Here is a 22141-nt window from a genome sequence, read left to right as displayed (position 1 = left end):
TGCCATATTGCACGGTTTCGAAGTTAAAAAGACAAGAGATAAATTTAATATGAAAACATGAATCATTTCATGTCATTACTACTTCATTACCTAAATAAAACTTAATTTAATTAGAATCTTGTCTTTCAACCATGGTAAAATAATAGATTATAATAAACTATGAATTCAATTTACCTATTTCCTCGTTTAGAAGAATATACCGTCATTCCAATAAGTTTTCTTTAGATAAAGCAATCACGCTACGAAATGGGTCATCATCAATAGATTTAAGATTCATTCTATCTTGAATATCTTATCCTCAGGGTAAGTTAGATAGTATGTTTCCACGACACCCGACTGCAGCTATACTTTTTTTTTTATTATTAGACGTGACGAGATGAACAAGGCATTCATTCACCTGATTCTTGGAAATTTTAAGTAGTTCCACGCTTTCGCTCGTTATTTTGAAACAAGATTTAAAATATCGGTAGCTACTTCTTATCCTATGTGTAACTAATTCACTTTACCCAAATGATCTGTGAACGGCTGGATCTCTTGGTGTTGCGTAGAGACGTCGCTTCATTGTGTGTCTTCTACCGCATTTATCACAGGGAGTGTTCCGAAGAGCTGCTTAACCTGATTCCTGCCGCGGAATTCCACCTTCGCACGACACGCCACAAGTTAGGATATCATCCCCATCATCTGGATGTGTGGCGGTCCTCCACAGTGCGGTTTTCAAGGAGCTTTCTTCCTCGTACTACAAAGCTGTGGAATGAGCTTCCTTGTGCGGTGTTTCCGGGACGATACGACATGGGTACCTTCAAAAAAAGCGCGTACACCTTCCTTAAAGGCCGGCAACGCTCTTGTGATTCCTTTGGTGTTGCAAGAGAATGTGGGCGGCGGTGACCACTTAACCCCAGGTGACCCGTACGCTCGTTTGTCCTCCTATTCCATAAAAAAAAATGTTTCATCTATTTTCTATTCATCGGAGTGTTAGGTAGATAATAGAACGGCTTTAACTAGCTTAGTGTTTTTAAAAGACTTAAATTGTACAAAGTTAGAATGCTATGGTATGAAGTAGGTGAATGTTATGGGAAGTTTGATAAAAGAGTTTAAAAAGTTAAAGTTTGAATTTCCCCTGTAAATTTCGCGGCCTTACTATTAATATTGAGTGATTTCTACAAACCAAAATTGAATGAGACTATAATTAAAGTTAAAATATGACTATCATGTTTGACAGAGCGAAAACAGACTTTATTATGTAATACGGCATCATATGTTTATTTAATGATTATATCCGCATGTTCGTAACTGAAATGTTTTATCAAATTTCCCAACTAGGTGGATTGACAATAATATTGACAATAAAGAGTTGAAATACTTCATTCTGTGACAAATTATATATACACATAAGTTTTTTTTCTACTTCTCTATGTAACGCGGGAATACATAATAAATAGATTTCTATGTACGATATTGTGTGTTATTTTCCTATATATCTAACCAGCAAAATGTCACGGTAGTTGAAAATGTTTTTTCTCCTGCAGCTGACTACGTAATAGCACTATTTTGAGTCAGTCAATTATCAATGTTCTTAGGTATATCGTGAAACTTTTCTTAGTGCCCTTCTCATTTCTCAATGATATGATATTACTAGTCGAAACTAAACAATATCTAACAGCAATTAATTAAAATAATATGTATAATATACAGCTGTCGTATATTTAGATACTTTTATGAAAGAGGTTCAAGGAAAAATAGCTGTCTATTTTTAATAATTTGCAGAACTGATTCCTATATAGCTACATTATTTTGTTCAAAATACTTCATTTATTACTAAGCTATATTAGCGTCGGTGGTGCAATAGGTTGAACCATTGAGTCTGACTGACCCACCAGTTCGATCCACGATCGACAGGTACTTAGTTTTTCATTCATCAGTCATTAATTAATGACCATGAATTTATTCATTGAATTCAGCCACCACATCCATCTGTTACAAAAGTCCTCCGCAGAACTCCATCTTCACTGGCGAATCAATTGTTCTGTCACAGGCGGTGTCATATTATGTTGAATCACATAAGATCAACAAGGCTTTAATTCTGTGAGACTTATTAAGCTGCTGGATGGATCTAGCAAAAATCCTTTTAAATCTTCAAAGAAATTCATTATCATCGAATCGGGTTCGAATCCCGGTAGGTGCGATAAGCCGGTGAAAGATGTCTTGGTCGTCGATGATTCGAGTCGCTCGTCGTTGAACTGACTGCAATGAATTTCGTAATATTTTGTTTTGTACATTTTCTGGAACTGTGTTGTACAAGCATATACATTGCCCAACAAAAGACTAACTTGACCCAACCAAGTATATGTTTGTTCCTGGTGTTAACATTATTATTATCGGTCTCGAGAAAATTTGGTAATGTGCCTATGAACATACATTTAACATTATCTAGAATATATTGAGAGACAACTGTCAATACAAGCTTATAGGTAACTCAACGCATTTCCGTCAGGAAGTATGTGCATTATGCATATGATCCCCAGTACAGTTTCTTACATCTGACTGATGTAAGATACTGTACTGGGGCGCGCCCGCCCGAGGTGAGAACAGTCTATTTGAAGCCTTATTTGCGATTTTATGGAGAGGACTAACAAGCCTACAGGTCACCTGATGTTAGGTGATCACCGTCGCCCACATTCTCTTGTAACACCACAGCAATCCTAGGAGTGTTGCCGGCCTTTAAGGAAGGTGTACGTGCTTGTTAAAGTTCCTATGTAGTATCTTCCTGGAAACACCTCACAAAGAATGTCATTCCACAGCTTAGTTGTATGTGGAAGAAAGTGCCTTGAACTTGCACTGTGTAGGAACACCACAAATCCAGAAGTACTGCCGTCTTAACGAGTACACCAAACATTTTTGAGACCAATTTTGGCATGCACTTAAAAGTGTGTGTAAGAGTATTAAAAACAAAAAGAGACAGTATTTGAAAATATTTTATTGCAACAAAAACCCAAACTGGTATTTAAAAAATATAGATATTTATATCTTAACAACTATAACCAATTCCAAACAACAATGCCTTGGCCATAATACATAATATCACACATAATAACATTACATAAGTTATTTTTATTAAATATACAGTAGGTACAAATTTTCACCTTAGAAAAGAGGCCATTTTTGAAATAGCACTAATTTTTGTCATACATTGTGACATTTCCCTATAAAATGTGATATTTCCATATAGATCATGATTTACATAATATTAAATAAATTGTGTTGAAATTTTTAACTGTGATCTGAACTACATATTCAGAAAAAAATTGTAATGGTGCTAAACATGTACACAGAATTTAACACTGTATATATTGCGCTTTTGAACCGACTTCAAAAAAGGAGGAGGTTCTTAAGTCGTCGGTACTTTTTGTTACGGAATGTGAAAGAAAACTATAAGTTACGGCGACACCTAACGGTTATTTATCACCCAAACCACCTAGCCATTAGCAGAGTACTATAAATAGCAGGCGGCGGCTGAATCAAGAATCCAATAAACTGATCCATTTATTGGCTTCACTCGAGCAGCTGGTAGATTTTCTTTGTCCTTGAATATACGCTGAAATACAAAAATATACTGTAAAGGTATAACTTTTTTTTATGGAATAGGAGGACAAACGAGCGTACGGGTCACCTGGTGTTAAGTGATCACCGCCGCCCACATTGTCTTGCAACACCAGAGGAATCACAAGAGCGTTGCCGGCCTTTAAGGAAGGTGTACGCGCTTTTTTTGAAGGTACCCATGTCGTATCGTCCCGGAAACACCGCACAAGGAAGCTCATTCCACAGCTTAGTAGTACGAGGAAGAAAGCTCCTTGAAAACCGCACTGTAGAGGACCGCCACACATCCAGATGGTGGGGATGATATCCTAATTTGTAGCGTGTCGTGGGAAGGTGGAATTTGCTTGTGGCGGTTTTATGCATGTTGTTCCTTTATCTAAAATATGGCAGGGAAGTTATAGCTGATGCATCATCCATCATACTCATGAATGGGTACAGACCCATTTAAAATACCACTTGTGTCAGTATTCTATATCGTTTATTCAATTTCAAAATTTACCACCTTTCATCGAAAATATATGCCTCAGACCTGAGAAGAACTGGTGCAAGTATAAAGAATTTCATTACAATAAAATTTATAAATTGAATTACACTTAACATCAAAACTAGACTTTCCATAATATGCTGAAGAAGTAGGATGCTGGAATACTTTGGACATATTGCTCGTAAAGAGGTTCATAATCTGGAACAGCTGATGGTGACAGGCAAGGTGACGAGATGGTCGGACCAAATACGATCTGCTCTAAGCATCAACTTCCATGATGCCCTTCATATGGCTAAGGATCACAGCAGATGGAGGGGAATCGTACGGGAGAAACTGATGCAGCGGGGGAGCCACGACCCCCAGTAATGACGAAAACGACGCGAGGAGGAGGGTGGTCTCTGCATTCTCAGTGTGTGGCATCATTAAAAAAGGCATTTATGTTATAGTAACCTTTACCACATAAGCGTTTTCAACAATTCTTTTGAATTTCGTATTATTTTGTTCTGTTCATTTTCTGGAACCATGTTGTACAAGCATATTCATTGCCCAACAAAATACTAACTTGAACTAACCAAGTATTATTATCAGTCTCGAGAAAATTCGGTAATGTGCCTATGAACATACATTTAACATTATCGAGAATATATTGAGAGGCAACTGTCAATACAAGCTTATAGGTTACTCAATGCATTCCCGTTAAGAAGTATGTGCATTATGGAAAAGCATTAAATAAAATCATCATATTTTTTAAGCTTTTTTTCAAAGTAAGTCAAATGTGCAACATGAAATATTATTTAAAAAAAATGTAATACATTAAAATATGATTTGTTCAAAAAAACATTGTAATTCTAATATCGTTTTTCGTCTCGCATTTTTAAATTTGGACCAATAATGGTTGTTTTAATACTGGTGAACCAGTGTTTAATGGTTTATACAAGTCAGAAGTAAGTAATGTAAGATCTATTTTATATATTACGAATCAAACGCACCTACGAACTGAGTTTTTTTTTAAATTAATCTTATCAGTGGGAATCTAAAGTATATATATATATATTTTAAAGTTGTAACTAAGAGAATCTTCTGTACTATACCTCTTTATTTAATGTAATTATATTACTGAATCCTCGGAGTGCAAATCAGAGTCAAACTTCATTTTTTATTTTAACAATATTTCTGAGTACATTCAGAAATTGAAGTCGAAAGTTGCACTCTAAACTTTTTTATAATATTCAGGGATGTTGGATCAGACAAGGTAATAGATACAGCACTCGCATTACAATGCAGTGTCACTCAGAATTTTTTGTTTTCAAGAATCCACATGGCACTATATTTGCCGTCCCCTTGAGACATGACATGTTAAGTCTCTTGTGCCCAGTAATTTCACTAGCTACAGCACCCTTTAGACCAAAACACAAAAATGCTTACACATAGAAAATTTGGTAATGTGCCTATAAACATATATTTAACATTATCTCTATTAGATACATAGTAATGCTTACACATAGTAATTATTTTCTAGAAGAAGCAGCAGCTTCACCGCAGAAATAGGTATTGTTGTGGTACCCATAATCTAGCCGGCATCCTGTGCAAAGGAGCCTGCTACTGGTTCACTCTTTTTTTTTATGATATGATAAGGGACGAGACGAGCAGGACGTACAGCTGATGGTAATGGATACGCCCTGCCAATTGGCGATTGTAATGACAATGCAGTGCTGCTCAGGATTCTTGAAAAACCCTAAAAATTCTGAGCGGCACTACAATTGCGCTCGTCACCTTGAGACATAAGATGTTAGGTCTCATTTGCCCAGCAATTTCACTAGCTACGGCGCCCTTCAGACCGAAACACAATAATGCTAACACATTACTGCTTCACGGCAAAAATAGGCGCCGTTGTGGTACCCATAATCTAGCCGGCATCCTGTGCAAGGGAGCCTCCTACTGATACACTCTCTCTACACTTTATGGTCCTAAGATTTGTCAATGAGGTTTCATTACCCAGTTGTAACTTATTAATGAAGTTCAGAAAATCAATGTTACCTTAATAATTTCTGACTTCCCAGAACCACACACAGCAAATATACAATTCCTTGCATTGTTAATAACTGGATATGTCAGTGTGATTCTCTCAGGTGGAGGTTTTGGAGAGTCAGTTATGGGTGCCACCATGAGAGCAGTTTCCTCCAGGAGTTTGTGGTCAGGGAATAATGAACATGTGTGTCCATCCGGTCCCATCCCAAGTAACAGAAGATCAAATTTGAAGTCACTGCTGTTGAATGCTAATTTTAATTGTTCTGTGTAATCTTGGGCTGCTTCATCAGCTGAAAATTAATGAAATTTTAAACTTTTTGCAAATAAGACATATAATAATAAACTTGTGTTTGTCATAATATAAATTTTAGGACCAATTTTTTTTAGTTTAATGAAATTGAAGAACAGACAAGTTTAGAGGGGTAATGTGGCAGCTGATGTTAAGTGATCATAACCTCCTACACTCCTTGTTGGACTAGCATAGTTTCTCAACCTTATTTTGGTCACTGCCCACTTTGAGAATAGGTTTTTTTCTAGAGTATTTTCATGTATTTTTTTGCCTTTTTAGACTATATTTTTTAATCTACCCACACCCCATCTGCGCCATCTCAATGCCCCCTAATTTTCTCTGGATCTCCTACTGCCCCCCCCCCCCCCCCCCCCCGAACGCCCACAAGGGGATGTTATCACCCACATTGAGAACCTATGGACTAGAGGAATGAAAGGGATGTTGCCGGTCTTTTATGTCTTCGCCTTGCCTGGGTTGTCTTTCACTGGAAGTAGAATTATTACAGATTTATAATACTTTGTAAAGCAAGTTGCGTGGGTGAAAAATTATTTAAATGACTTGGTCAGATTCATGAAAGGAATTTATGTACAAGGATTATGCTGATATCTGCAACAAGACACCAAGTATTAATACCTACCTGACACTCCTTGTTTGATTGAAATAAATTGACTTCTTTCCAGGGGTACTTTTGGCAACAATTGTCTGCAGTAAACTCCAAAAGTGGAATCTTCGCTATCTTCAGGAACTACCCTCTCATCACAGAATGCAAGCACCCACTTAGACCAGTTTGTGGAGATCTTTGGTAAACTCTCACATAGATACTTGATAACCGATCCTCCTGTAACATTCAATTTGGTATATTAATATATTTGTCAAGCTATTACTTAAAAGAAAAAACTGCACATGCTATGTAATAAGTTAGGTAGCCCTTAACTTTCCATTACAGGAAACTCTGATCACACTGTATGCCTCAGATTGGCATGATTATGGTTTGCACAGAGTTCCAACAATGCATATTAGTTTATGTATATTAATAGATTGCTTATAATTACGATGATTTGAGTGACTGTATCAGAGAGCTATTGAAACAAGCCATAACACCATGCCAAATAAACCATCTTATAAAGAAAATAAAGGTCAGAACTTGTGAGGGAGTAGGGTGCTGTATGGCACACATAGTTTGGGGACATCTGAATAATCTATTGCCCTGGGGCACTGCCGATTTGGGAAGGTTAAAAGTACTAGGTAACAGTTATATACTTTAATTCTATCTTGGACTGTATACTCTATTAAAATAAGTTGAAAGAATTACAAATACAGGAATGAGGAATGAAGAGTACATAACCAAATCCTTGCCTGCTGCCAAATTAGTATCTTCTATGGTTTATTTTGCAGTTCTCTAGTAACTAAAATGCACCAGAAACTATTTGCGAGTTTAATTGAATATAAAATTAATATTATAAATGTGAAAGTTTGTATTACTGGATGTATGTTTGAACTTCTTTAACTCAAAAACTACTGAATGGATTTTGATGAAACTTTATAATAATATAGCTTACACACTAGAATAACACATAGGCTATTATTTATAAATCTATCTCGTGAATTATAGTTTATATGGCTAAACAACGTTTGCCGGGTTAGCTAGTATAAAATAATTAAGAATTATATGAATCAAAAATATAGCTTATATTATGATTAGGACTGAAGTAGGTATATTTAATACAATCATGAATAGCATGAATAACCAACAGATTATTTTTATTGATTCTATTATATATCTATCAGCATGATCATATGATTTGGTTAAAAGGGGTCTGGAATGTGAAGGGAGTGATACAGTTTTCCTGTAACTGACAGTAGGAGATATGGGTAATTCAGAGGTTAGGTTAGAACTGGTATACTTTTTCTCTGAAAAAGTAAGTCCTCCATCCTTAGAGCCCACTTTATTGGGATCAACCTATTAAACTCTCAGCACTTCTTAATATATACTCATACAGAAAATAGTAGTTATTGTTACTTGTTGTCAAAACTATATAACTATATAACCTATAAGTCATACAACTAAATGGTTAAATAATGCACATACTATTACGCACTATACAGTAACTTGCATTTAAACTGTAAAACATTTTTGTTTATAGCCCCAATAATTGTGGAGACAGAAAAATCAGTCTTTTTTAATGAATTCCATATTTACCTGAAAGACCGACATAAAACTTTCCACGGTTAGTAATTGCATCGTTTGATATCTTTTCAATGTAAGATGACAATTTCTTGATAATTTCTGCTTCGTTTTCCACTTTTATAGTCGTCATTATGTCGAGAAGCGACTTAACGAGTTAATTATGAATTTATATACCCGTAACCCGATTACTGCTTATGTTGAAAAATGCAATACACTTGATTGTGCACTTCAAACGTGCAATCATTGATAGATTGACATTTGATAGATGACGGCTATACCAATAACCTTGTAAAAAAAACGGAGATAGGTAGGTAGTCGAAATCTACTACGTTCTAAGCAATTGATCGCTTTCAAAATTAGCCGGTTTTAATTCAGTAAAACAATTTAATGTCAACAGATGTCGCTGTCTTCGCAAGTGACATCCTGGAATTTTTAGAGTCGTTTTAATTTAATCTGAATTCTGAATCGTTTAACATAAATTGGGTAGGAAGCCAATTCCTGAATAAGATTTCACTTAACAAATATAACCCACAAATATCACATATGAAAACATTCTTGTACCCACGTGACTTTAAAACAAGTTGAGAAATGAAGTATGGATCATCTATTGGGTACATTGATCCGGTTAAGGGTGGTTTTCCCAGATTCTCTTAGCTTAGAAGGCGTTCGGGTGAGTTTAAAAATTATAGTCTTGTGTATCACTGCCGCGCCGGAACAACCGACTCTTCAACATCGCAAAACAGTGCACTAAAGAAAGAAATTGACTGAAGACAGAGACAGTCTCGACAGTAATAAAAATTAAATTAAATTTCAAAGGTAATAATAGGTAACTGTATTGATTTTTACAAATTTCCTTTAAGTAAAGAAGATTTTTCAAGGCTATCGAAAATAATGATAAATACCGAAAATTTTAAAAGTAAAACAGGCAATAACCGGATGAAATAAAGCTTTAAGTTTAAAGGATAACAAATTGTGAATTGCTATTTGCTTCATAACACTTTAAATAGAAAATTTATTACGTTACATTGCAGAAATCCATATTTATCCAACTGTTTTGAGTATTCTTTAGTGTTAATTCCGCCAATATTTGCCCTTAAGCAATGTCTCGTGCCAGAGTTTGGCGAGTCAAGATTTCCCGAGAATGCCTCGTGTACAGGCGAAGCTCGTGTCGAATTGTTTAAGGACAAAAAAATTGGCGGAATTAACAATAAATAAAACTCAAAAAACTTGGATAACTTAAATAGATTTTGATTTGCAGTAAAAAACACAAGACTGCTGATTATTTCCTAAAATCTCTCAAGAGAATCAAAATTTATAGGGAATTTCCTTTGCCAACACATTGGTTGACTAAACATTTGTAATTAAATCAGGAATGGCGGTCCAAATTTTGAACTGAGTTTACCGTATCATGTGATGAAAAAAACCTTAGCCTTTTTCATAGGTATAGGATGGTTGGGTTAGGTTAACCTTATACAAATAATATGTACGGCACCCTGAATGGGCGAGCACGACTCGTTCTTTTCTGATTTTTTTAGAATCACTTTGGGAGTATATTTCTATGGTTCAAAGTTAAAAAAATAATAGATAATCCCGAACTTCAACAGCTATATATTATATATTAACTTAAAAACTGTGATGATGAGTTAAGTATTTGTTAACAAAAAAAATACTTCAAATAGATAACAGCTCCTCCTGGTTTAAAAGTCGATTTAAAAATATAAAATGAAATACCAATTACTAAAGACGGTTCTAATTTTTGCAATAATAATATGGTTATTATTATTCTTTTCACCAGATGATATTAGACAATATTCTAACATTAAAAATAACCCTTCAAATCTGTTTCGGAAATATTAATTACATTGAACAGTACGAAAAAAAAATTTGTCAGAAGTGGGATTCGAACCCACGCCCACAGAAGTGGACTGCGACCTGAACGCAGCGCCTTAGACCGCTCGGCCATCCTGACTTGTCGAAGTGGTTGAAATAGACGTACTTAATCAAATAAATATTTAAAAAAATTACAAATGAAATTCGTACCAAAATTGGTGATTCACATTTATTTTCATCTGTTATTTAATAAATCTATAATATTGTATTGTATTATAATGAGCTGTAATTGTGAGTTACAAAAATATTATCTAGTTATGTACTTGAATTTGCTCTGCAACTAAGACATTTCATTTTGGAGAAAAAATTAAATTATATCATACAGAATACTATTTGTTCTTAAATTTTAAAGAATAAAGATGCTGAATATAATTATTAAGATTTTATGTAAGATAACATAACAGTTTCAAGTGCCTACAACATTGAAGTCATGCTAAAAAACTTCATTAGCAGTTTCACTACTCATCACTAGATGGCAGGAATATCGAACGACATAATATAACAAGTACTTCGAATAAATTATATTCACAAAATGTGCCAATCAATATATTGTTATTTTTAATCAATGAATAAAAGTCTCATATTATTAGCAACCAAATTTTCTTCACTTTTGCATAATAAAACTCGAAAAAACATTAACATTTTAAAATATCACATTAAAATTTATAAACACGTCATGTATTTGTAAATTGGTCTTGAAATTGTAATTATTTCCGCAACGATAAAACCCTTGACCTATGGCCAAAATCAAAATATGGCCATGTGTTTAATTATCTTGTATTCTCTCCTGATTTTGGACACAAAACCATTAAAATAGCTTGCTAATATTTAAATAGCCTTCTATATTGCATATCATTTAGTGTTTTAGCTAGTTTTTTGCCTTTTGACTTTTGTCGACACTTAATTTCTTGAATAGTAGGGCTTTTCATACTGACTGAAACAGAATTTGCCGGTGGACCGTGTTGCTCTATGGATAGATGCAAGAATACAATTTGGTATATTCGCTTTGAAGGTGATGAACAGTTCATTCGGTCACAGATTACCTACCTCACTATGCTAAAAATATGCTGCCGATCGACTGAGCATAATATTTAAAAACAGATGACTTAAAATTAAGCGCGGTAGTAGATTTATTGTACAGTCAGCGTTAAAAAAAATTGCGTCATCCATTGTATTGAAAAACATGGCAAAACCCATCGTTACCATATAAGTAGGTACATCGATTCACAGAAATTGACCAAATAGATAGCGTCATTCAAAGTAGTCAAATATATCGGGACACCATAAACGTCATAAACATACATGAACTTTCGGTGAAGGGTTATAGGATTCAAATCGTTTTTTTTTTAATTTAAGAGTACAAAAATGAACATAAAATAATAATGTAAATTGCGACCTCTTAAAATAGATATGAATCTTAGAATAATAGCGCTTAGAACTTGAGTAGGCACAAGCGAAATGAAGCAGTTTCAATGTGGTCTTTTATGACATACGTTTCCCGCCGCGTCAGTGTCATTCTGTCAACTTCCAGGACAATAATGCGCGAAATTTAATTGAAAAATTACTAACTGTGCAAAAAAAGGGTGTCACAAAGCGACTTATCATAAAAATTATGATAAGAAATTCACACATTTCACACCTAAATACTATTTCACAACTTTTAATTTAAGATAATACATGCGTCAAAACAGCAAAATATTTTGTAAATAAAACAGACGCCATTAAAAAAATATGTTGCCAGCTATGAATGTACTATATACCCCGAGTTCCTCCGCTGGGAATGTTTTTTGTGTTTATTGGTAGATATTTATTTATTTATTTATTAAAAGTAATCAACAGCGTACACAACAATTATTTTTACAAAATTAACCTAGGGTTTACATAATGCCACTAAAGATTACATAAATTTTAAATTATAAAAAGAAATCATATATTAACAGAATAGACTTAAAAATGTACTATATATACTAACAAATAAATGATTACAATAGCGCGCGCGTGTCTGTGTGTGTGTGTGTGTGCGTGTGTGGTGTGTGTATGCGTGTGTGGTGTGTGTGTGTGCGTGTGTGTTTGTTTGTGTTGCGTTACCTATTATTATTATTTTTTAAGATGATGTTTTATTATTTCTGTTTTTAATTTAATTTTTGATAAGTGAAATACGTCAAACTCAGCGTACTGTTTATTATAAATTCGTGACAGACGCGGAATTATGGAATTTTGGGCATAATTTGTATTAGGTTTGGGAACATGTAAAAGGCGCGTGTGACGCGATCTTAAAGATTGAGCGTTTAATGAAAAGGCTGACAGTAGACTAGGACAGTCGATGGAGCCACTCAAAATTGCTTGCAGAAGTAACATGTCACTTTGATTCCTTCTTTGTTCCAGTGTGTCGATACCATAGTGAGAACACGCTTCCTCGTAACTGTTGAATTCTTTAAAATCTTTAAAAGTTAAGTATTTAATAAACTGATTCTGTATGGTTTCAAGCCTTTCGATATGTATAATGTATTGGGGTGTCCAGACATTACATGCGTATTCAAGAATACTCCGGACGTACGCAAAGTAAAGTGCCTTTATACATTCCAGATTACTGAAGGAACGGGTCACTCGTTTTATGAAACCTAGTTGTTTGAAAGCTCTATTTGCTACATTATCAACGTGCTCATTCATTGAAAACTTAGCATCGATTTGGATACCCAGGTCTCTAACCGCAGTCACTCTGGGTATACATGTGCCATTAATTTTGAAGTTAAATTCAATTATATTTTTTTTACGAGTCAGAGTAATATGATGGCACTTTTTAACATTAACTATAATTCTGTTCCTTGCGTAGTATTCTGTCAATGCATTTAGGTCATGTTGTAGTTTATGACAATCGTCAAGTGAACGTATTTTGACAAATATTTTTGTGTCGTCAGCGAACATTAAATACTGTGCAAGGTGGAAGCAACTTCCAATATCAAATAGGTAAGCGTTATATAAAAGCGGACCTAGGATGGACCCCTGTGGTACTCCTGAGGGTATTATTACAAAGTTACTTCTAGCACTACCCGTCACAACTGCTTGCATACGGTTCTTAATGTATGAAGTAAACCACCGAAGAAAGCTCCCATTTATGCCTAGCACGCTTAGTTTTTGCAGTAGAATTACGTGATCTACTCGGTCAAATGCTTTTTCGAAATCCGTGTAGATCACATCCACTTGATATCTCTCGTCCATGCTCTGTACTACGTAATCCGTAAAAACAGCTAAATTTGTAACGGTAGAACGGTTCTTCATAAATCCGTGCTGCTCGTAGGGAATAGATCTAGTTATAATGGGGCATATGTATCTATAGACAACTGTTTCGAATAACTTACTCATTGCGTTCAGAATCGATATGGGCCGGTAATTCTCTATTTGGGCTCTTGATCCGCTTTTATGTAACGGTACTATAAGTGCTTCTTTCCACACATCAGGGAAACTACTGAAGACGTTAATGGAGAGATTAAATATTATGGATAGCGGTAAGGCTAAGTTGTTAGCACACTTATTTAAAAAAGTCGGTGGGATTCCATCACTGCCAGCTCCCTTATTAGTTTTTAAAGCTTTAAGCAATTTACGAACCTCATATACACTTATAGTAATTTTGCAAATGGTTTCATTATGATTCAAGTTTAGAGAACTTGGTTCATCGTACGAGTTTGCTGGTTTTACAAAGATGCTCTCAAAGTATTGACTGAATCCATTACAAACTGAAGTTTCACGTGTAAGTACTATTACCAAGTGTAAGCTTAGTGGGGTATCCTTGTTCGCTGTTTCTAAGGGATTTAGTATAAGAGAAGAGAAGTTTAGGATCTTTACGAATGAAGCATTGCATACGCTCAGTGTAGTTTTTGTAACACCTGCTCTGTACGAGTTTTTGGCGAGCCCTGAGCATAACAAACTCGTCGTAATCACGAGGATTTTTATCTTTTTTCCATTGTCTATGCTTTTGAAGCTTCTCTTGCACTATATGAATTAGAGACTTAGAATACCACGCAGGGAAATTAGTTTGATGTTTGACTTTAACTGGTATAAATTTAATTATTGTTTCGTTTAGAATGGAATAAAAAAGTTTAATTGTTTCATTAATTGAATCAGCTACTAGTAGTTCGTGCCAATATTGAAGGGAGAGCCTATATTGTACGACGCCACATGATGTTATAAGTATTCAAAGTCAAAGTCAAATAATCTTCATTCAATTAGGCTTCAACTAAGCGCTTTGAATAGTCACTATAAATATTTCTTTTAAATTACTGAATTTACCATATGTTTGTAAAAAGTTGATCTCGTGAGAACATTAACGGCCACTCTTTTTAACCGACCTTAAAAAAAGGAGGAGGTTCTCAATACGTCGGTATGTTTTTGAAGTAAAACTATATCGACGTATGAGAGAAATTTTATAGCAAATCGTTACGATTTTCGGATACGCCCCATTTTTTTAAATCCAAGATGTCCGCCGCGCTAATTAATTATTTCAACGCTATTGATATCGAATCCGAGGTTCTCGAGGGGGCAGAGAACGAATTTGGCATCATTTTTTAAATCCAAGATAGCCGCCGCGCAAATTTATAATTTCAACAATATGGATGTCGTGTCCGAGGTTCTCGAGGGTGCAGAGATCGAATTTGGGATAATTTTTTTTTATAATAATATCTATTATAATAATTAAATCCAAGATGGCCGCCTCAATCTGTGAAATAATTTCATTATTACAACAGGGAGCATATTTCCCGAAAAAATTCTTCATGTTATGAAATATTATCGACAAATCCATAAAAAAAGCATTAAATTTATTATGTACATATATATATATTATATACAGAACAACGTCACAAACACACATAAACAAAGTAACACCAATAGTAAAAGCATCTCTAATGTATATGAAAAAGCTTGATAAAATTATTAATAATAATATTAATTATTATTCTATATAAAGAGTGTCTCAACGTGAATTCCATATAGGTAGGTACGTACCTACCATTAAGCAAAGTATTACGCAAACTAGTCTAATCTCAGTAGCTATACAAATAGAAACTGACGTGTGAGATACGTTTGTATGTATGCTATTAAGCAATACTATCGAACTATCACATACATTATTATCAGTAAATCGATCTGTGTTAGCTTGGTACCGACAGCATAACCAATTCACATTTTTTTATATTTATCGTAAAAAGACAATATAAGTATTTTTAATTTTAATACGGTCTAATTTTAATTTTATAATTTTACTAAGACCGAACTAATGTTATTTATTTTTGTATATCGTAGTTGGTAACCCATTTTTCTAAGCGTGTCTTTTGACTGAGAATATTTGTAATTGTAAAGAACAGAGCAAGCCTTTATCTTCTTCTAATATATAAAATTCTCGTGTCACGGTGTGCGGGACCGAACTCCTCCGAAACGGCTTGACCGATTCTCATGAAATTTTGAGTGCATATGGGGTAGGTCTGAGAATCGGACAACATCTATTTTTCATCCCCCTAAATGTTTAGGGTGGTTTACACGATATTTTTTTAAATTTTTTTTTTAATTTGTTTGATTATGAGTCAGCATTAAAAAATACATACAACTTCAAATTTTCACCCATCCACGATCAGCAGTTAATTTTGTATCGCGATTTTAATATCGGCAATACAACGTTTGCTGGGTCAGCTAGTAATATATATATAAATTACGTGACACGTTGTTTGTCCGCGATGGACTCCTAAACTAATGGAGTGCATTTTAGTCCAACTTGAGAGATAGGATACTTTTTATTTCGATTTGGGACCCATAATTATTTTTATTGTCAATATTTCTTTTGTATGGACATATGAGAGAATTTATTGACGCACGGTTTGACAGTTCTGCTGTGAAACAATTACATTATAAAAACATGGAGCATATGTTACGAAATAATTATTGATGTTATGAAATATTATTGACAAAAACAGTATTTTATTTATAATGTACAGAACAGCGTTTGTCGAGTCAGCTTGTATTGCTATAAAACAAACTCTCCAAATTCAAAATTCCTTTTTTTAAGATGTATTTCTAAGTCCTGGTGATTCTGGTAAGAATTGTATTTTTTTTTATTCTTATCGCTCTTTGATGCATAAAAAGAGGATGCCAAATAAAAAAAATAGCATGCCAATACAGGCGATGCCAATATAAATTGTATATTAAATAAGATTATTTTGTTTTTATGGAAAAGTAGGAAAATAGAGGTTGTGATCACCGCCGCCCACATTCTCTTGCAACACCAAAGGAATCACAGGAGCGTTACCGGCCTTTAAGTAAGGTGTAAGCGCTTTTTTGAATGTCGTATTGTCTCGGAAACACCGCACAAGTAAACTCATTCAACAGGTTTGTAGTACGTGGAAAAAAGCTCATTGAAAACCGAACTGTGGAGGACCGTCACACATCCGATGGTGGGGATGATATCCGACATTGTGGCGTGTCATACAAAGGTTGAATTCGGCGCCAAGAATCAGGTGAAATAGCTTTTCGGAATACTCCCCGTGATAAATGCGGTAGAAGACACACAATGAAGCGATGTCTCTATACAACGCTAAGTGATCCAGCTGTTCACAGAGCACTGGGTCGCTGACAATTCCAGCTGCTCTGCTTGGTAAAACTCAAATTAAATAGTGCCAAAATTCTGGTTTAAGCAAAAGTTAGTAATATTTTCTACTCCATTTTAGGGTATTTGTACGAGTATGTTCTTTTCTACCGCAGCACACGAGAATACAGAAATTAACTTAAGAAAATTTATTTTGTGGATGTTAGTCTTTGCCAACGGTACATTACCGAATGTGTGTCGCTAGGCGTGGTATTGCGTACTAGACGCGTATGTGCTGACCCTACCCACACAGTGTAGACTATAAACTGTAGTACTAGTAAGTACTATTTTGTAAGTTACAACGATTGTATTACCGTTCTATGCGTATAGTTGAATTTACCCCAGTTTTAACCATGACCAAAGAAATGTAAATAGTTATTTAATGCCACTGCCAAGTAATGATTGCTAGTTTAATAAGTAATGAGGCAAAGGTTGTGGCTGAATGGCACAATACAACAATATTTTGGCCTTTACGTACGTAGTATACAATACTTTCTCTATGACTATAAATTAAATAAAATTCGGATAAATTTTAAGAATGGAGCCCGAATGGTGGACTTGTACTGGATTGCTTTTCTACAAAATATATGGCGATCTTTTGTCACAGTGAGATCATGCACATTGCCCTAATTTTGCGTACCATTGCTGCTCAAGTCCCACAATATACAGTTTTAAAACAAACTTTGCTTAGTAATGTAATATATAAGCGACAGTCATCGAAGTCAAAGTCAAATAAACTTTATTCAAATAATAAACTAATCTCTTTTGAATCGTCATCATTAATATTTAATTTAAATTACTTATTCTACTGTATTTTCGGAAAAAGGAGAACTCGTGAGAAGATCATACTACAAGGAATAATTAAAACTTAGCTTTGGTATATTATTTCTATTACCTAATACCTTTTTATTTCTATTTATTTATAAATAGTTTACAATAGATATAGAATTTGTAGAACAAAAGTTGTAGATCTTTTTATTACCTACAACTTTGCCGTTTGACTTTTTTCCATAGGACTTGTAGTTTTGCCGGAAATCGAGATCAACCGTTTTTAGCCCTTAAACACCCCCCCCCCCTTTTCCACTTCCCGGCCTTTATTTATTTTTCCTTTCATTTTAGTTATATTCTCTTGCTTTTCTAATGGCTTTTATCCTACTATATTTTTTTTGGTTTCAAAATATCTACCCTGGTCTATAACCAGCTTGGGTTTAAAAGTAAGTAATATGTGTCACGAAGTGGAAGTCTGAGATTTACCGGGCCACGGCAGAACAACGTTTGGGAAACATTGGTATAGACTGTTATCCTGCCCTCGATACTTGTACAATTTCTTAAACAAATCGGACATCTTAAAGTGGCGTTTAGAGATAAATATGCCAGAGCGCCATTTGTTTCCGAAGCGGTAGTAGTATCTAGTATATTAGAAATGACATCAAAAAGAAGTCTAAAAGAATCAATTTTGAGAAAATAAATGCCTTTTATGCCTTTTAATATACATTGATACATACAGTGCTAATTATTCGAGTAGGTACAAAAATTAATTGACGGCTCGTCATCAAGCTGTGGATTTTTCAAAATGATTTTAATAGTTATAAAATGAAAGTAGTTGACTTATGTAGGCCAAGAGCAACGCGTATGTGGATATATATACAGAGGAACAGGATCGCATTGTCGGCCACAGATCATTTACAGAGGCTAACTTGTTTCGTATTGGTTTTTACAAGCTGTTAAATATGTAATCAATTTTATCTGATTGTAAGAGCTATGGCCAATCAAATTATCAACGGTAAAGTAGATTCTGCAGAAGCACTCAAACATGATCCAAGGATGTACAAAGCAAATGTGTTAAGAAATTATAAAAAAAAATGTTAAAAAAAAATCTTGCGCCCGTTCTTCTGGCCTGAGGCATAATTTTCGAATGGGTAGTAGATATTGACTTTCATAAAGTGATTTAAATCCTATTTTGATTAATTATTTAAACTATATTTGTGAATCATGAGTCGTTGAGTCGTTTAAGTTAGCGATCAAACCGTGGGGACGTGCCAGATTTGTCCTGCACTTTTTGGTGTCAATGTAAGCCGATAGCTCGATGGCCATTTTCCTAATCTTTGGATATAGGGAGGAGGGCCCATTGCGAGGCCTGCGAGGAGTCCGGACTTAATGCCGGCTGGACTTAAGGCGAAGAGTAGAGCAGAAAACATGCAAACAAGGTGTTTTTAGACAAGTTTTTTGGTGAAAATATAGCAATTCGAGCTATGAACACTACTTAATACTGTTACACGTATACTTAAGTCTTATTTGTAGGTTTCTAATGCTTGCTGTTGGTTATAGTTTTCACTCCAGAGCCTTTTTGAACTACCACTTTTCCTTGCAGTTAAACAAGTTTTTTGGCATGGCATGACGCATTTTTTTAGTACAACTCTCAAAAAAGTTATTCTTATAGCTTTACATTTTTGTGTAGGTATATTTATTCAGATTAGTAATGAATAACGAGGATTGTAAGCATATAAACTGTTTTCCACGCAAGAATTTTGAAAATATTGGCTTTGTTACATAGGTGGCGGGCCGGCAGCGGTGAACTAATATCGCTCAAGGTCGCTGGCATTTAGTGTCGCCTTAAGTCTGGGTCACACAGGGGTGTGCATACCATACAGGCAATTAGGCAGTGCCTACCTCGTTAAGAACCTAAACGAATATAGCACTAGTGTTGATGTTGATTTAGTTCAATTTTGGTCCGTTATTCTATTACCAAACTTCTATTGATTCAATACAATAGTATTGTATTCAATATGTAGCACCTATTGAACACCCACTCATTAAACTAAAGTATTAGATGACCATTGGCAACTTTTTTTTATGAAAATAAGGGACGAGACGAACAGGACGTTCACCTGATGATAATTAATACGCCATGCCCATTACAGTGCCGCTCAGGATTCTTGAATAACCCAAACATTCTGAACTGCACTACAAATGCGCTCGTCACCTTGAGACATACGATGTTAAGTCTCATTTGTCCAGTAATTTCATTAGTTACGGCCGTCGCCTTTCAGACCGAAACACATTACTGCTTCACGGCATCCTGTGCAAAAGAGCCTGGTAAACTGTATGCGAACCACAAATAACTTTAATATGTTGACTTCAAAACCTAGTACTGTCAAGTACGTACCTAGTACTACAACCACGACTAGTTATATCTACAGTGCCTACCTTGCTAGAAAACGAATACACTCCCCTGGGGTCACATGAAATCCCTAGTTTATGAGGTCTCGCCTGTGTAATCTGCGGAGGAAGTCAAAACAAGAATCATACACGCAGCAGATGCGTCCAGATATCCAGGATAATCATCCTGTGATTACTTCGAGCAAGATATTTAATTAGGCTAAATTACAAATGTCTTATTTGTAACTTATTATTAATTGTTAATTGTTATCAAAGTCAAAGTTTTTCTTTGCATAAACATGTTAGATTGATGTTACATAAATATTATTAAGTACATGTTTGCCACATTTTTGACGTGCAAATTTTATAATATACATTTCTAAATCATTAGCTACAATAGTATAAATTTAACAAAAGATTAGTAGCAGTATTATATAGTAAATAGTCAAGTTTTTAGTTGAAAATATCACTACTAAACTGTTCCTGGTTTTAAATTTTAAAGAACAACCTTAAGTTTAGGTCGAAAATGGTGCTTCCTTTGTGATGATTTTTTTTTTAAATTTTCTGTAAGCTACATTTAAAACGTTTTTTTAAGGCATTTAATTAAAAAAATCTCAAAAAAATATTGAAATAATATCAACTTGGTCTCGCATTTTAAATTTGGACCTTTCACTTTTGTTTTAATATTTATAAGTAACCAGTGTTTAAACGTTTTATAAATCAGAAGAAAAAATGAGATTATATTTAGATAATTTTTATAAATTTTATGTGGATATTGCATTTTTGACTTATATTGAATACTAGCTGACCCGACAGACGTTGTTCTGTATGTAATAAATAAAATAATGTTTTTATATGAATTTGTCAGTAATATATCATAACATCAAAAATTACTTCGTAAAATATGCACCCTGCTGTCGTAATGAAATTGTTTCACAGCAGAACTGTCAAACCGTGCGTCAATAAATTCTCTCGTAGAATTAATTATGTATGGACACATCAAAGGAAAAACAAATTTGTTGTTTTTATTTAATTTAGCAGAATTTTCCTATTTATTCACCTTTATTATTCCTATTTTAAACCTTCTCTGGACTTCCACAAATAATTCAAGACCTAAATTTGCCAAATCGGTTCAGCCGCTCTCGAGTTTTAGCGAGACTAACGAACAACAATTCATTTTTATATATATAGATAGCTAAAAAGCCTGATAAGTCAAAAATGGTTCACTTTTGAATGATGCATATGAAGCTTAAAATTATTCAAATAGTCATCTCTATCAACTCCTAACAGGAAATCGTCTAATTACTAATAACCCTGTATAAATCTATATCCTATATCCCTACAGTGTCACTATGAATTAAATAAAAAAGCGGCCAAGCGCGAGTCGGACTCGCCCATGAAGGGTTCCGTAGTAGCAAATAACAAAATATAAAAGTTCTTGTAGTTCGTTGTAACTTTGATCGATGTTTTATTAATAGTATATTTAAAAAAAAATACTCACTAGATTTCGTTCAAACTAATTTTCGGTGGAAGTTTACATGGTAATGTACATTATACATTTTTTTAGTTTTATTATTCTCTGATATTAGAAGTTACAGGGGGGGGGGCACATTGAACCACTTTGGAAGTGTCTCTCACGCAAATTATTTAGTTAAGAAAGCTCATTATTAGAAACCTCACAATCATTATTAAGTATAGGGTATATAATAGACGTATGGGTTTGATGAAAAAAATTTTTTGAGTTTCAGTTCTAAGTATGGGGATTGGGGAACCTCCAAAATTTTTTTTTCTCTATTTTTGTGTGAAATTCTTAATGCGGTTCACAGAATACATCTACTTACCAAGTCTCAACAGTAAAGCTCTTATAGTTTCGGAAAA

General features: G+C 34.4%; 1 protein-coding gene and 1 non-coding gene across 2 annotated transcripts; both read right to left on the bottom strand.

Annotated features, from left to right (window-relative positions):
* Positions 1-2954: 2954 nt before the first annotated feature.
* On the bottom strand, positions 2955-8877 carry LOC126968428 (6-phosphogluconolactonase). The gene is made up of 4 exons (XM_050813460.1): positions 8596-8877; positions 7033-7233; positions 6116-6396; positions 2955-3592 (listed from the first exon to the last, which is right to left on the bottom strand). Exons 1-4 carry the CDS (start codon positions 8711-8713, stop codon positions 3491-3493), a joined length of 702 nt encoding a protein of 233 aa, XP_050669417.1. The 5' UTR covers positions 8714-8877; the 3' UTR covers positions 2955-3490.
* Positions 8878-10468: 1591 nt separating this feature from the next.
* On the bottom strand, positions 10469-10552 carry Trnal-cag (transfer RNA leucine (anticodon CAG)). Its single transcript has one exon. It is a non-coding gene; the product is annotated as a tRNA-Leu (tRNA).
* Between the last annotated feature and the right edge of the window lie 11589 nt (positions 10553-22141).

Source organism: Leptidea sinapis, chromosome 15 (assembly GCF_905404315.1).
Source record: "Leptidea sinapis chromosome 15, ilLepSina1.1, whole genome shotgun sequence".
Taxonomy (NCBI): domain Eukaryota; kingdom Metazoa; phylum Arthropoda; class Insecta; order Lepidoptera; family Pieridae; genus Leptidea; species Leptidea sinapis.
Note: the sequence above shows the minus strand (reverse complement) of the source record. Positions and strands in the feature narration are given on the sequence as shown.